At 52.8% G+C, this 13,366-nt stretch overlaps 1 protein-coding gene across 2 annotated transcripts in view; it reads left to right on the forward strand.

Annotated features, from left to right (window-relative positions):
• The window catches only part of KDM4B (lysine demethylase 4B), a 128,275-nt gene that overhangs the window by 18,992 nt on the left and 95,917 nt on the right, over window positions 1-13,366 (forward strand). For both annotated transcript variants that reach the window (XM_053930563.1, XM_053930564.1), the window contains exons 2-3: window positions 5,364-5,463; window positions 10,321-10,486. In XM_053930563.1, the coding sequence (XP_053786538.1) occupies window positions 10,346-10,486 (141 nt within the window). In that variant the 5' untranslated portion in view covers window positions 5,364-5,463; window positions 10,321-10,345. The remainder of the gene's footprint in view (window positions 1-5,363; window positions 5,464-10,320; window positions 10,487-13,366) is intronic.

Raw genomic sequence — 13,366 nt, forward strand, 5'->3', positions numbered from 1 at the left:
TGCCAGCCTGAGTGATGTCTAGGCTTGGGGGTGGACATTAAAGAAAAATGATGTGATTTTTACAGATCCACGTAATGAGACTAGAACCCTCTTCATTGGGATCCAGACAACCTGGGGTGCCTGCCACTTCCCTAACTGAGCCTTTGCAGCTTCTGCAGTTGGATTTTGGTGTCTGTGAAGACATAGAGGATTTGGTGAAATGTTTGTAAATAGAGGTTCTCTGCCGGTATGCAAAAGCTTATGGAAAATGTCACTTTTTTAGTTCTCTCAAACAGGAAGGATCTGGATCTTGTGTTCAGCAGGTTGGGTCTTTGATGGGTCCTGAAACTGGATTGTAGTGTGGTATCCGCTTACTTTTTCTTATCAGTTTGAATCTTTTTACAGTGGGACTCTCCTCTTCCATCTGAAACCTGCTGTGCAGCGAGCTTCAGAGGACAGAGGTAGAGAGGGTTTTTATTTTTTGACTTTATTTTGAAATGATTTTAATTTTACTGAAATGCTGCAAAGACAGTACATAGAGTTCTGTGTGCCTTGCAGCCACCTTCCCAAATGGCAGCTCTCCACCACAGAGGAATGGCCCAAACTAAATGACCAGGAAACATGGAGGAGTAGTATTTACCAAACCATGGGTTTTATTAGGACTTCACCAGCTGTCCCACTCATGTCCCTTTTCTGCTCCCGGGATGCTATGTCACCTTTAGTCGGCAGATTTCCGCAGGCTTTTCTGGGTTGGGACCATTTCTCATTCCTTTCCCGTCTCTCACGACCTTGCCACTTTTGGGGAGCACCCGTAAAGGATTTTGTAGAACGTTCCTCCGCTTTGTCTGATGTTCCCTCGTGATTAGATGGAAGTGATGTATTTGGGGATACAAATACCTTCTCCATGCAACGTATCGATGTCCCATCACCGGTGGTGTCAGCCTTGATCCTTTGGTAAGGTGGTGCCACCCAGGAGTCTGTTTCCTTTGGGATTTTGAGACAATGCCGACACCCTCTTTCTCCTCAAACTTCTTCCTGTCAATTTCAGATCGACAACAATGATATGCAACCAAAATTACTCTGGCCTTCTCGTGGTGACATGTGGTCACCCTCGGCCCTTCTCCACTTATGAATTAGAATTCATTTGTAGAAAAAGGCTGTCCTTCCTTTTAAGTAAAGACCTATGCCTGTTTATTTTCTCTGCAGGTAAATAATCCAGTACCATCACTGTTTATCGTGTTGCTCCAGTGATCCTTGCTATGGTCGCCGGGTGCTCATCGTCCCTCCTGTTTGGCTCTCTTGTCCTTCCTTTGTGTCTGGAGCCTCTAGCAAGGGCTTCCTTCCTCCCTGCCCCACACGATGCTCAGGCTCATCTTGTGTGTTTCCAACCACAACACTGGAGTTGACAACTTCTCCAAGGAGCCTGGCTCCTTGTGTTGGAGAAGGATATTGAAGAACTGTCACCTGGCCGCTGGGTACACTCAGTGCTGGGGTGCCATGGCGTCCCAGACCTGTCAGTTGACAGAGCTTGGAGATGGGAATACCAGCCTGCGCGTCCATGCCTCTCTGTATTTATATCCATGTCTATCCGTATATACATTTTTCAAAAACCCACAAGCGTTCAAGTCAGTGGGTCCGTCTAAGGCTTTGGGTGGCCTCCCCACCCTGTGAGGGGCACAGAGACCCTGCAGACTTCAGTGGGCAGCAGTAGACACCTGCCCCCTTTTGGGGGCCACTTGGGGCTTGTGCTGTGGGAGGAGCAGGCACATTTGGGAGCTGAGCCCTCCTAGGTCACAAAACTGAGTATGCAGGTGATGGCTCCCTTCCTCTCTGGTCCATAGGACGCTCAGTCAGCTCTCCACCTCTCGGACCCCGGGCCTAGTGCTAGGGCAAGAATGGGTAGTGTGGCCTGCTGTGGGCTCAGCCCCTGGACCCACTCCAAGGGTCAGTGTTGGGCGGCTGAGAGCTGATAGGACCACAGAGCCCATGTACTGCATCTGGGGTATGGAGGCCAAGCTGTGGGGTCCCAGAGATGCTGCTAGTCAGTGGCAGCTCCTGTTGCCTCAGTGTTTAGGTAACTGGATCTTTCTCTGGTTCCTGATTCTTTTCCTTTTTGGCCCCACCTGCCTGCCCTTTGCAGAGGAGGTGGAGAAGTAGCCCCTGTGCCTTCTGCTGCTTCTGTCAGCGTGTGTGGGCTCGGGGCAGGCATGTCGGAATAACATCATCCGGTAGTCAGACTGCATCTTTTTAAAGGAGAAATGGTCAGACTGCGCTTTTTTAGGGGCATTGGTATCTGATGGCTCTTACCTGGCTGCAACCGGACTCCCTCTTGAGTTCTATTCTTAGTGCCCCAGATTTCCCAGGACCCACAGCGAGGTCAGCAGGAGGCATGAGACCCAGCCTGCCTGGGCCTTTTTGATTTGTTATTCTTTTAAAAAATTACTTTGACTTTATTATTTATTTTTTAAAATATTTTATTTCTTTATTTTTAGAGAGAGGGAAAGGGAGGGAGAAAGAGAGGGAAAGAAACATCAATTAGTTGCTTCTTGTGTGCCCCCAACTGGGGACTTGGCCCACAACCCAGGCATGTGCCCTGACTGGGAATTGAACCGGCAACCCTTCAGTCTACAGACCAGTGCTCAATCCATTGAGCCACACCAGCCAGGGCTGACTTTATTTTTTAAACAGTTTAGATTTACAGAGAAATTGAGCAGATCAATTCTCAGAAACAACCCCTCCCCCCCCCAGTTTCCTTGTTGTGAACATCTTACATTAAGCTGGTATATTTGTCAAAATTAATAAACACATTCTTAGTAACTGGAGTCCACACTATATTCAGATTTCCTCAGTTTTCCTGATGTCCTCTCTCTGTCTCAGGACCCCGTTCAGGATCCCACGTGATATTTTGTTGTCACATCTTAGTTCCTCTGGCCTATGACAGTTTCTCAGATTTTTCTTGTTTTTGGTGACTTTGGCAATTTTGAGGAGGGTTGGTCAGGGATTTTGTAGAAAGTCCCTAAATTGGGGTTTGTCTGGTGATTTTCTCATGGTTAGACTGGGGTGATGTGTTATGTGAGGAAGACCTCAGAGGTAAAGGGCCCTTCTATCCTGTCATGTCCAGGGTCGTGTGTCACCATGACTTACTACTGTTGATGTTGACCTCGATCCCCTGGCTGAGTTGTTTGCCAGGTTTCTCCACTGTAAAGTCACTCCCTCTTTTGGAAGGAAGGCACTCTGTGTAGCCTACACATAGGGTCCTGTGATCCCTCAGTCCTGGCTGCCTTGTGCCGTGTGGGTCTGTGGCTGGTTCTGCATCCCAAAGCCTGCAGGGGATCCTTCAGAGGAACAGTAGATGTGGGTTAGCCTGAACTTCTGTCCTTTGTAGACATGGGTCAGGGTGGATAGAGACCTCACCTCAGCCTGTGGCCTGAGAACTGGGCCTTGACCTCAGGCCCAGAGCTTCTAGCCTCCTGGCTTGGAAGGTGGTGCTTTTGGCCCCCAAAGTGTGAGAGCGGAAGTCCCATGTCCTTGGTGGCCCAGCAGCCATGGGCAGTAGCAGATTGGGGTTTGTTCAGCTGAGAAGCACAGGCCCTGGTGGCTTCTCTGCCTTTCAGACCACGTGCTGGTAGGGCCAGCTCATGGCCAATAGGGGAGACAGCATGCTAAGAGACAGTTACAAGTGACACAGAGACACATGATCCCACTGAGACACAAGGAGAGATTGGGGCAGTTCACAGCAGAGAGGCCTTTGTGGGCAGTGGGAGTGAAAACACCCCTCACTTCCTCTGTGATCAGGGAAATGCACACTGAAGGTAAACAGTAGTCTCCTTTGCTGCCCTGATGGGTAACCACAGACTTTGTGACTTGACACATATTTATTATCTCACAGTTCTGGAGGCTGCAAGGTTGACACGGTCTTACGGGGCTAAAATCAAGGTGTGCTCAAGCCTGGTTCCTTCTGGGGTCTCCAGGAGAGTGTCTGTTCTTTGTCATTTGTAGCTTCTGAAAGCACCTGCACTCCTTGCCTTCTGGCCCCTTCTTCATCTTCATAACACATCATTTTGACCTTTACTTCCGTGGTCACATCTCCTCTGGCCCTGCCCCCCCACCCCCGCCCTGGCCTCCTGCTTATACAGTGGACCCTTGTGATGACAGAGCCCACCTGATAATCCAGGATAATCTTCCCCTCTCGAGATCCCTCCCTTAACCCCATCTGCAAAGCCCTCTTTGCCCTAGAAAGGAGTGTTGCCACAGATTGTGGCGATTCAGACACGGACATCCTTGGCGGCTGTTATTCTGCCAGCCACAGCTACGTGGAGAGATTCCACAGTAATCTGATCCTCTGACTTCAGCTCCAGTGGTTGTCAGGTGCCAGCAGGGCTGTGGGGCAGGCAGGCTTCAGCCATGCAGGTGGGAGAACCAGTGACGGTTTACTGTGTCCAGAGGAAGATGTGGGCAACCTGCGATCCACACATTACACAGCTTCGTGTGGCCTTTCAACCAGAGATTGTGACCTGTTAAAAGACAGTGAAATCACCAAAATGGATTGTGCCCAGTAACTTTAAAAACCAGATTAAAATAAGACAAAGAAATGTCAGTGTGATTGTCTGTTGTAAGGGTGTTGGTGAAACCTGTGCTTTTTAAAACTCTTGGTGAATTGGAGAAAGGGTATGGGATTGAGTTCAACGAAACCAAGGGGCGAGCTGCCCTTCCTGGACCTGTCAGGGTGCTCAGGTCACGGACAGCATGTGCAAAGGCCCAGAGGCAGGGAACGGCTGGTAGACCCTGTGCCATTGGGGTTCATGTGTCTGGGCAGCTGTGGGAGATGTGGGAGGGAGGGTGGTGAGTCAGGGTAGCTGTAGCCCAGATTGTCAAAGGTCCTGAGGCCAAACCCAAGTTTAGAGCCTCGTGCTACTGCATCCATTCAACAAGTACTGGAGTGTTTCTGCCCTTGGTGGGGATCCTGCCCTTGTGGGGGTCTGCACAGCCCCTGCCAGGCTCTCCCTGTGTGCACTTTGTGGGGGTACAGATGGCAGTCACCGTGAGGTGTTGTCTGAGTGACTTTCCACCTTGGAGGGGCCCCTTCCCTGGCTGTGGGGGTTCACAGGAGGCAGAACTGGTAAACCTCTCCAAAGCTGCCTGTACCTTAAGGTTTCCAGAAGTTTCTCTGGCTTAATTTTTTCATGGAGGTTCCTGTTTCTTTAGCTATCGATTAGTGGAAGATGAGCTTAAAATGGATTTTTGTGTTCCTGGAAAGTGGCAAGGATTTGGAAACATCTGAATAAAGGCGAGAGCATCCTTGGGCTTCGTGCCGCTAATGAGGAATTTGCACTTAAGCATGCAATCAGTTTAGTTAATCGTGCTTTGTATTTTGCGCATTTTAGGGACCATCACTGTTGCTGGAACCTGACAGAAATCCGAGCCCCTTACTATAGAGCGTCTGTCGCTGCAGCCTCGCCATCAGAATATACCAGGAACTTTCAAGTAAGTGCAGGACCAAGGCACCAAAGGCCACAGCCTGCTCCCAGTGGCTGGGGGTTAAGTTTGCCCCGTTTAGTTCCTGGGGTGTCCAGGCTCTACATGGCCTCAGACAAAGGAGCCTGGAACCCTCTGGGGGTGGCTCTGCTGGGTGTCTCTTCTCTAGTCTGCACGCTCCATGTTTGCACTCTTGCCTTTCGGCATCTGAATCCTTCTAGAAGCCCCGAGAACCACTGTGCATTTTGATCGATGCTGGAGTCACCCAGACAGGCTGTCCTGTCTGCACCATGTGGATCAGGCAGGACACCACTTCTGCGCTCCCCAAGGGCCCTGTTCACCCCACCCCACCACCTGCAGAGGATGGTGACCCGTCACAGCCAGGGGTGGGGAGGGGAGGGGAGGTATTCAAGATGGAAGATTCTTTTAAAATGCGTTTAAAAGAATCTTCTGCCCAGCTGCTTCTGCGTTTTAACTCTAGGCTGTCCACCTTCCCCTATACTTTTAATAAACCAGGAACAGAGGACAGTGGGTTTTAAAGTGGTGGCCTCTGATGGTGGCCCAAAGTGGTTACTGGTAAGAAGAGAGGGAACAAAGGAATCACCTCCCGGCTCACACCCGTGGGGTGGGGGTGACAGGGTGGAGAACGAACAGTCCTGTGCGCTCCTGGCCACGTTGGCTGCTCCCGGTGGCCTGAGGAAGGCATCTCCATGTGGGCGACATGGCTCAATAGGGCCAGGTGTGGCCTAGAACATGGCCTTTTCAAATGCATTGAAAATCCTGGGCCATCTTTCAGAGCCACTCTCCCTTGATCCCGTACGTGTGTCCCCCAGCTGCTGCAGCATGGCCATCAACCTGGGGACCGCAACCGACCCGCGTTTATTCTCTACCAGTCCCGAGGGTCGGAAGTCTGGAGTGAGTCCTACGGGGCCAAAATCAAGGTGTTGGCAGGGCCACTCCTTCTAGAGGCTTCAGGGAAGAATTGACCTTTTTGAGTTTTTTCAGCTTCATTGGGCTGCCTGCTTTCCTTTCCTTGGGTGCCCTTCCTCCAATCACTTCCGCTTCTGCCTTCATTCCTCTGTCATCTCGTCTCCGTCTCTCTCCCTCTCACAAGGAAGGACCCTTGGTAGGACACTGGGCCCCCTGAGGACTGCAGGACCCACCTCCCCTCAGGGTTCTTCATCCCACCTGCCAAGTCCCTTTTGCCGTGGAGGGGAGCGCACAGTCCGGATAGGGATGTGGCTGTCCTGGGGGCAGGTTGTATTATTGTGCTGATCACAGTCTTGTCCAAACCACCAAATTCTTTTTCACAACAGCTCTACCTTTTACCTTTCCCACCTGCAGTGTGCCGGGGTTCCAGTTTGTCCACACCCTCATCAGCACTTGTCCTCTGTTTTGCACCCTAGCCATCCTAGTGGGGGCGAGTGGTAGCTCACTGTGGTTTTGATCTGCATTTCCCTGCTGGCTAACGTGTTCAGCCCCTTTTCATGTGCTTGTTGACCTTCTTTGGAGAAATAGAAATGTCTATTCAAGTCATTGGCCCACTTTTTAATCGGGCTGTTGTTTGTCTCTGTATTATCGCGTTGTTAGAGCCCGCTTTTGGCACGACACTGGTAAAGTGCATGTCGCTCCTTCTGGACTGTTCTGCGAGTTCCCTCCTGGGGGGCTCTCACTTGGTCCTGTGTCCCTCCCCCCATGTTTCCAGTAAACAGAAAGACTGGCCCAGGGCTGGTGTCCAGTCCAGTTCCTTTATTATTTCTTCCATATGTACACATAGGATTTTTATTTGCCCTCGTTTAAAAAATGTGTCAAGTGTTAGGAAATGTTGGGATTACAAACCATTTTAATTTTCTTCTTTATATTTACCTACAAAGCAACTTCATTTCAAAAGGCACGGATGAGGGAAAAAAGTCCTGTGAAATTCACCATGGAGCCGAGTCTGCAGGACGGTGGTCGAGGCCCAGTGTCTCTTCTTGTGTGTGTGTGCAGGGTACCCTACCTGCTGCCCGCCATCGGCTTTTCTGCCTCCTAGACATGAACCTCATCTGTGTCGTGCTTTTCGACTTGAGGGAGAGCTCGTGTGGGCAGGGCCCTGGGGCTGCCCCAGTTCTGCCTGGGACATGCTGGTCTTGGGGAGGAGACAGGCATACTCCATCACCTCCCACCAATGGTATTGGGTGTTTGGGTGGATGGGTAGGAGGCAGCTTCTGCAAAGGCTGTATCCCCCTCCCTTGCAGGCCGCTCGTGAGCCAACCTTGGAGGAGAGGCAGCCAGCTGGCCAAGACCAGCCGGGCTACACATGAGAGCTATTGGGTGTGGGTAGGTCCTGGCACCTGTCACTCACTAGGGTGGAAGAGAGAGGTAGGACACTGGCTGTCTCAGGATAGCCTGGCTGGGCACCTTGCCCTGCCACTTATATGCTGTGTGGCTTGGGCATGTGACTTCCCCCCGTGGGGCCCTGTATCCTCAGTGGACTGTGAAAATGGGCTTATTGTGTGGACTGGACGTGTCACCCATGTAAAACTCAAAGAACAGGGCTGGGGGCCTGTGAAGTGCTGATGGGGCCTCTGCCTCTGGGTCTGGGCACCGGTGGCTATGGCAGAGTGAGGAACCAGCCTCTGGACTCTGCCTGGCTGTTGAGGGTTTGGGACCAGAGGCTGAGACTGGGGCAGTCATGTTCTGGCAGCAGGCCTCAGAGGACGAATTTGGTGGTCCATGTGACGTGGTGGGCGGCAGGGCCCTCCTTCGGAGCCCATTGTTCTGTACAGGCAGAGGCCCCAAGCCTCCCTGGCGGTGTGGAAACTCTTGAGGGGTGATGCAGTGGGATGGACAGGAGTGGGTGGCTACGGGTGGTGGGATAGTGAGGAAGGCCAGCTAGCTCTCCTGCTTCTTGTCTCATCTGCGGTCCCAGCATGGAGCCCTCTCCTTCCCCACCCTGCTGTCCTGTGTCTCCTCCACAGCCATTAGCACAGCTTGTGTTCACACTGATGTTTGCAGTAGTATTGGGGTCAAGGTCTGTCCCCCCAAGGACAGACATGCTGTCCCGTGTGCTGTGCGGCAAAGGCCCACAGTGAGCCCTGTGTGGCTGTGTCTGGACTGAAGGGTGAGGGCAGGTTGACTTGGGGCTCAGTGGGTGGGTGCAGGTCCCAGGTAGGGATTCAGGGCCTGGGCCCCGGCTGCAGGCAAGGGGCCCACTGGGATGGCATGGTGATCAGTCTTAAGGGCTGATCAGGACTCCAGTGGGGGTAGCCTCCTGAGTGGGCAGCTTGCTGAGGCTGGGACCCTCTGGTGCCTGCTGCTCCAGAGGGAGCAATGGTGACAACCCCTTTTCTCTGATAAACTGTTTTTTTGGTGGTTCCGTGTGATCTTGCCCAGAGCCACAGTCACACGCTGTCACAGGTACTCATGACCTGCTATGCACACGTCAGCTTTGTGGTTGCCCCTCGAGAAGCTTCGAGATTTGTTGTGGACACAGGTCAGAGGATCATGGTGGTCCCAGCCTGGGCTCAGTGGTGAAGCAGTGACCCTCCTGCCACCTGCGACTGTGTATGTCAGGATACTTGGGGGCCCTCACCAGCCATCCAGCTAAGAGTATGACCCTCAGAAGGGGGCTTTAGCTGCTGTCCCCACTGGCCCCAGCCTCATGTGCCCCAGGCATCAGAACCCCCTGCCTGATGCTGTCTCTCTGGATGTGTTAGGGGCGGGGCCAGGACAGAGTGCCAGTGAACCTGAGGCCTCCAGAACCCTCCCCCAAGGAAACTGCCTGCCTCAGCAGCAATTCCTGGGCTCGTGCTGTCCTCTAGTGGCCACTGCAGGGAGCACGTTTTGGAAGCCTGTGTCTGCCTCTTGGGTCTCCATCCCTTTTCTGGAAACATTGAGCTTCCTGGCTTTCTCATTCCCACTTCGGGGTGGGGTGGGGACTTGGCTAAATTGTTTTCTAAGTTCTCAGGTCTGTGTTCACTTGGATTGTGACCTTTCCCAAATCCTGGAGGAGGTCTAGTCTTTTGGAACCAGGAGAATTTAATTGGCCAACAGGGACCCTTCCCAGAATCCATCACCAAGCCCCTTCCTGCTCAGAGTGGGCCACTGACAACCCCTCTGGGTCCCCTTAACTCTGAGGAGAGGAGGGGGCCACTCCAGCCTACAGCCTCCTCCCTGAGAGGAGCCCTGGTCCCCAATTACCTATAGGTGCCAGCAGTGAATCTTAGAACACGTGGGCCTGGCCACGTTCTCCCCTTCTGTGCCTAAATATCCAGTCATGGTTGTAACTGAGGGTGCCTTAGAGCATCTCTGATTGCAGGAAACGAGCCATTCTTGCCAGGCCTTCTCCCCTCTGGTTCCAAATTCCTGCCTTTGGCTGCTTGTGGGCCACTGGGCCTGGATTCGCTGACAGCAGCCAGGCTAGTGCTGGAGCGACCTACATGCTGTGCTGGGGCCCCGCCTGGAGCTGTCATTCCCCTGCTCACAGGCTTGCACCTCAGGAGAAGGCAGACTCACATGCACACAACCTCACTTACCTTCTAGAACCTGCTGCGTGATGCTGTCTCTGGATGTCCGGCTCCAAAGGACATGTATTGATTCGAGCCCCTGATATGAAAAGCTTTTGTTTCCTAGGGTCCCCAGCTTAAAATCAGTGCTCTGGCTTCCAGTATCATGTTGGCTTTTAGAACTAGGACGCCTCTGTTTTTAATTAGTTGAAGTCATTTTGGTCTTTTGTGCCAGTGCAGAGCAAGGAAGTCAGCTCCCAGTTTCCTCTCTGCCCTGTGTTGCTTCCTGGGGCCACAGGCACTTTTAGCACAGTTGAAGGGAGCAGAGCACCCGCAGTGGGGTTGCTGCCATGCTCACACTCTCTGTCTTCCCTTGCAGGTGTGGCGGTGTCTCAGCTGCAGCCATGGGGTCTGAGGATCACGGGGCCCAGAACCCGAGTTGTAAAATCATGACGTTTCGCCCAACCATGGAAGAATTTAAGGATTTCAACAAATATGTGGCCTACATCGAGTCCCAGGGAGCCCACCGGGCAGGCCTGGCCAAGGTGGGTGACATCCTGGTCCTGGCACAGCTTTTCTGTGTGTGTCTGTGTCTGAAGATGGTGCTTCCGTTCGCCCGTTCGCCAGACTACTCTGGCCTTACCTACCTACAAACACGATGGGGTTCTGTCCCTGTGCTGGGCTCTGTACTAGGCACCGGAATCATAAATGCCTGGCATAGCCACTGTCGCTGTGGGAGTTGGCAGGCTGTGCTGAGCCCAGCCCAGCGGGTGGTGGCTGCCCACTCACTCCACCCCGGGGAGAAAGAAATCGAGAGTCTGGGAAGGCTTCTGGGCAGTTGATGCCGGGAGGGCCTGAGTTTTGCCTTTTTATTATTGATAAAACAACTTACTTACTTTGTATTTTTTAAGATCGTAATGTGAGGCAAATTCAAACAGTGCAACAGGACAGGGAGTGACTAGTGAGTCTCCTCTTCCTCTGGTCCCTGTCTCCCAGCTCCTGTCCCTGACAACAACATGGTTACCAACCTCCTCTCTGTCTCTTTCCTTGGCATATTACACATGTAACACGTACACATGTGTGTGTGTGCATGTGTGAAGGCAGACAGACACACAGCTCGCCCCGTGTATCTTCCCAGTGTAAATGGTTGTGTTTCTCCATGTGCACGTGGACCTGTGTGGCATTATTCACCTAATGATTGGGAAGCTTTGCAACCTGTCTGCTTAGGGATCTTCTAGTTGCTTCCTGGGTGAGTATCACTTTATCTAGGATTCCTAGTTGTCTGTTTACACCAGAAGGTTGGTGACCCTTTTCCATAGAGAGCTGTGTAGTATTTTCTGCCTGGTGGGCCGGACAGTCTCTGTCGCCACCACCCAGCTCTGCTGCCTCCGATGACCCATAAACCGGTCAGCGTGCTGTGCACTGGTCAAACTTTATTTCTGGACATCAGAATGTGAATCTCACGGAACTTTCACTTGTCCTGAAATAGTCTTATTTTTAAAAATTTCCCCAATCGTTAAAAAAAACCCCACAACAAAATCACACATTCTTAGCTTGCAGGCTGTGCAAAAGCAGGTGGCAGGCGAGGGTCCGACCACAAGCTGACATTTGTGGGCCCCCGCACCTCTGCCTGGGCTGCGTTTGCTAGTAACATCCGTTCCCGTCCTGGCGATACCTGTACCTGCAGCCTCTGCCTCAGGAGAAAGGAAAGCAGCAGGTCAGCAGCGTCTACCCCCCCGCACCTCGTGCCTGGCGCCCATTGTGTGCACCACGATATAGACAGAACATGACGTTTGTATCTGGTTTGGGAACCATGGCAGCCACTGTCATTTTAGCTTCACTTCTCCCTTGAAATGGCTTCAGTGCTCACCACAGCCCGTGTCTTACTTGCCTCAAATTTGTCGTCTCATATGAGAAGGGCTCTGGACACCCTGCACCTGGCATCCTAGCAAGTTGAGAAGCGTCCATGTGGGGCTTTTCTGCCTGCCGACCAATCCACGGTCTGTTGTCAATTGTCAGGTGGTGCTTTCCTGTCGCCCCGCCCACTGCAGGTCCCAGTGGTGGGGAGATTCTGAGGCCAGCGGAGTCCTGGTGCTTGTGGGATGTCGGGTGGGGTCCCTTTCTTCATTTTCTGTCACTGACCTAGTTCCACTTTTGTGGGGACACACCCCGCCTATCTGCCTTTGGGTTCAAGTCATCCTTTATGTAGGGAAACTTGTAGCAACTTAGTATCTCACCCCACTCATCACCTCTCGCCATCCGTTCACCACTGTCATTTCTGTCACCCTTCTTTCCCCGGTGTTGTCCACGCTGTCATCTCCTCTCTCCCGTCTCGCTTCGTAACTCTCCCACTGCCTTGGTGCTTCTCCTTTGAACTCAGATGCCTCTGCTTTGGGCTTTTAATTCCAGTGGGCTGTTTTTTTGCTGATTTATTTGGACCGATGGGGAACTGTTTGGACTGGGAATTTCAGTGAGGCAGGTATTTCCCTCTACCTTTCGTTTTGCATGTTTCTTTTCTCTCTGAAGTGGTGTTTCATTGGCCGCCTTCTCTGTGGCCGATTGTCACCTTTGGATGTGGGAACTCTTTCCGAATCCAGCGGAGGGGGAGGCAGGGTTGGGGTGCAGGCATGGGTTCTGTGTGACCCTCCTGGTGATTAGGGTCACACCAACGCACAAGCATAGAAACGTCCCTTCTCCTACCAGCAGGAACAGTGTGTGGATTCAGGGAAGCAGGGACTTTGTCCCTGGGCACCTCCCATTTCTTTTAAACGGGGGCCGTGGCTCTAAGGGCTGCTGGTCTCCTTGGAGGAGGGATACAACGCCCTGAGTCAGCCCCGAAGACTTGGATTGTTGCCCCCCCACCTCCACCCTCATCAGCCTTGACTACCCTTCTTTGTGTATGGGCCTCTGTGTGTGCGTGTGTGTGTGTGTGTGTGTGTGTGTGTGGAGGTGGGGGTTTCCTTCTTTCATAAAAGCTGTATTTGGTCCCTTTCTCAGAGCTCTGTGGGGCTTGGTAGAGCTAGGTGGGGGTGGGCGCTTAGCAGTCACAGATGGAGCCAGGGCTGCAGCTAGAAGCAGCTTTGGGTGTGTGGCAGCCCCACCCTGGGGTTGTTGGGCAGCCCAGGCATGTTCCCCAGCCCCTCCGCACATGCCTGGGGGCCATGCCCACTGGGCTCCTACTCCCCACACACCAGGGCTGGGAGCGTCCCTTGGCCACTTGGGAAATGCTGGGGCAAGAGGAGCCAGGGAAGAAGGCCATGATGTGGGGTGGCGGGGCGATGGGACAGTGTGGGGTCCTGTGGGAGAGGTCAAGGTGCTTTGGTGCTCAGGTGCGTCCCTGAGGACAGCACCGCAACCAGGCAATGCCCTGGCTGCTCCCAGATGCCAGGCCTGCCCCCTGCAGAGTGGCTTTGGGACCAAGTGGT

Source organism: Desmodus rotundus, chromosome 9 (assembly GCF_022682495.2).
Source record: "Desmodus rotundus isolate HL8 chromosome 9, HLdesRot8A.1, whole genome shotgun sequence".
Lineage (NCBI taxonomy): Eukaryota > Metazoa > Chordata > Mammalia > Chiroptera > Phyllostomidae > Desmodus > Desmodus rotundus.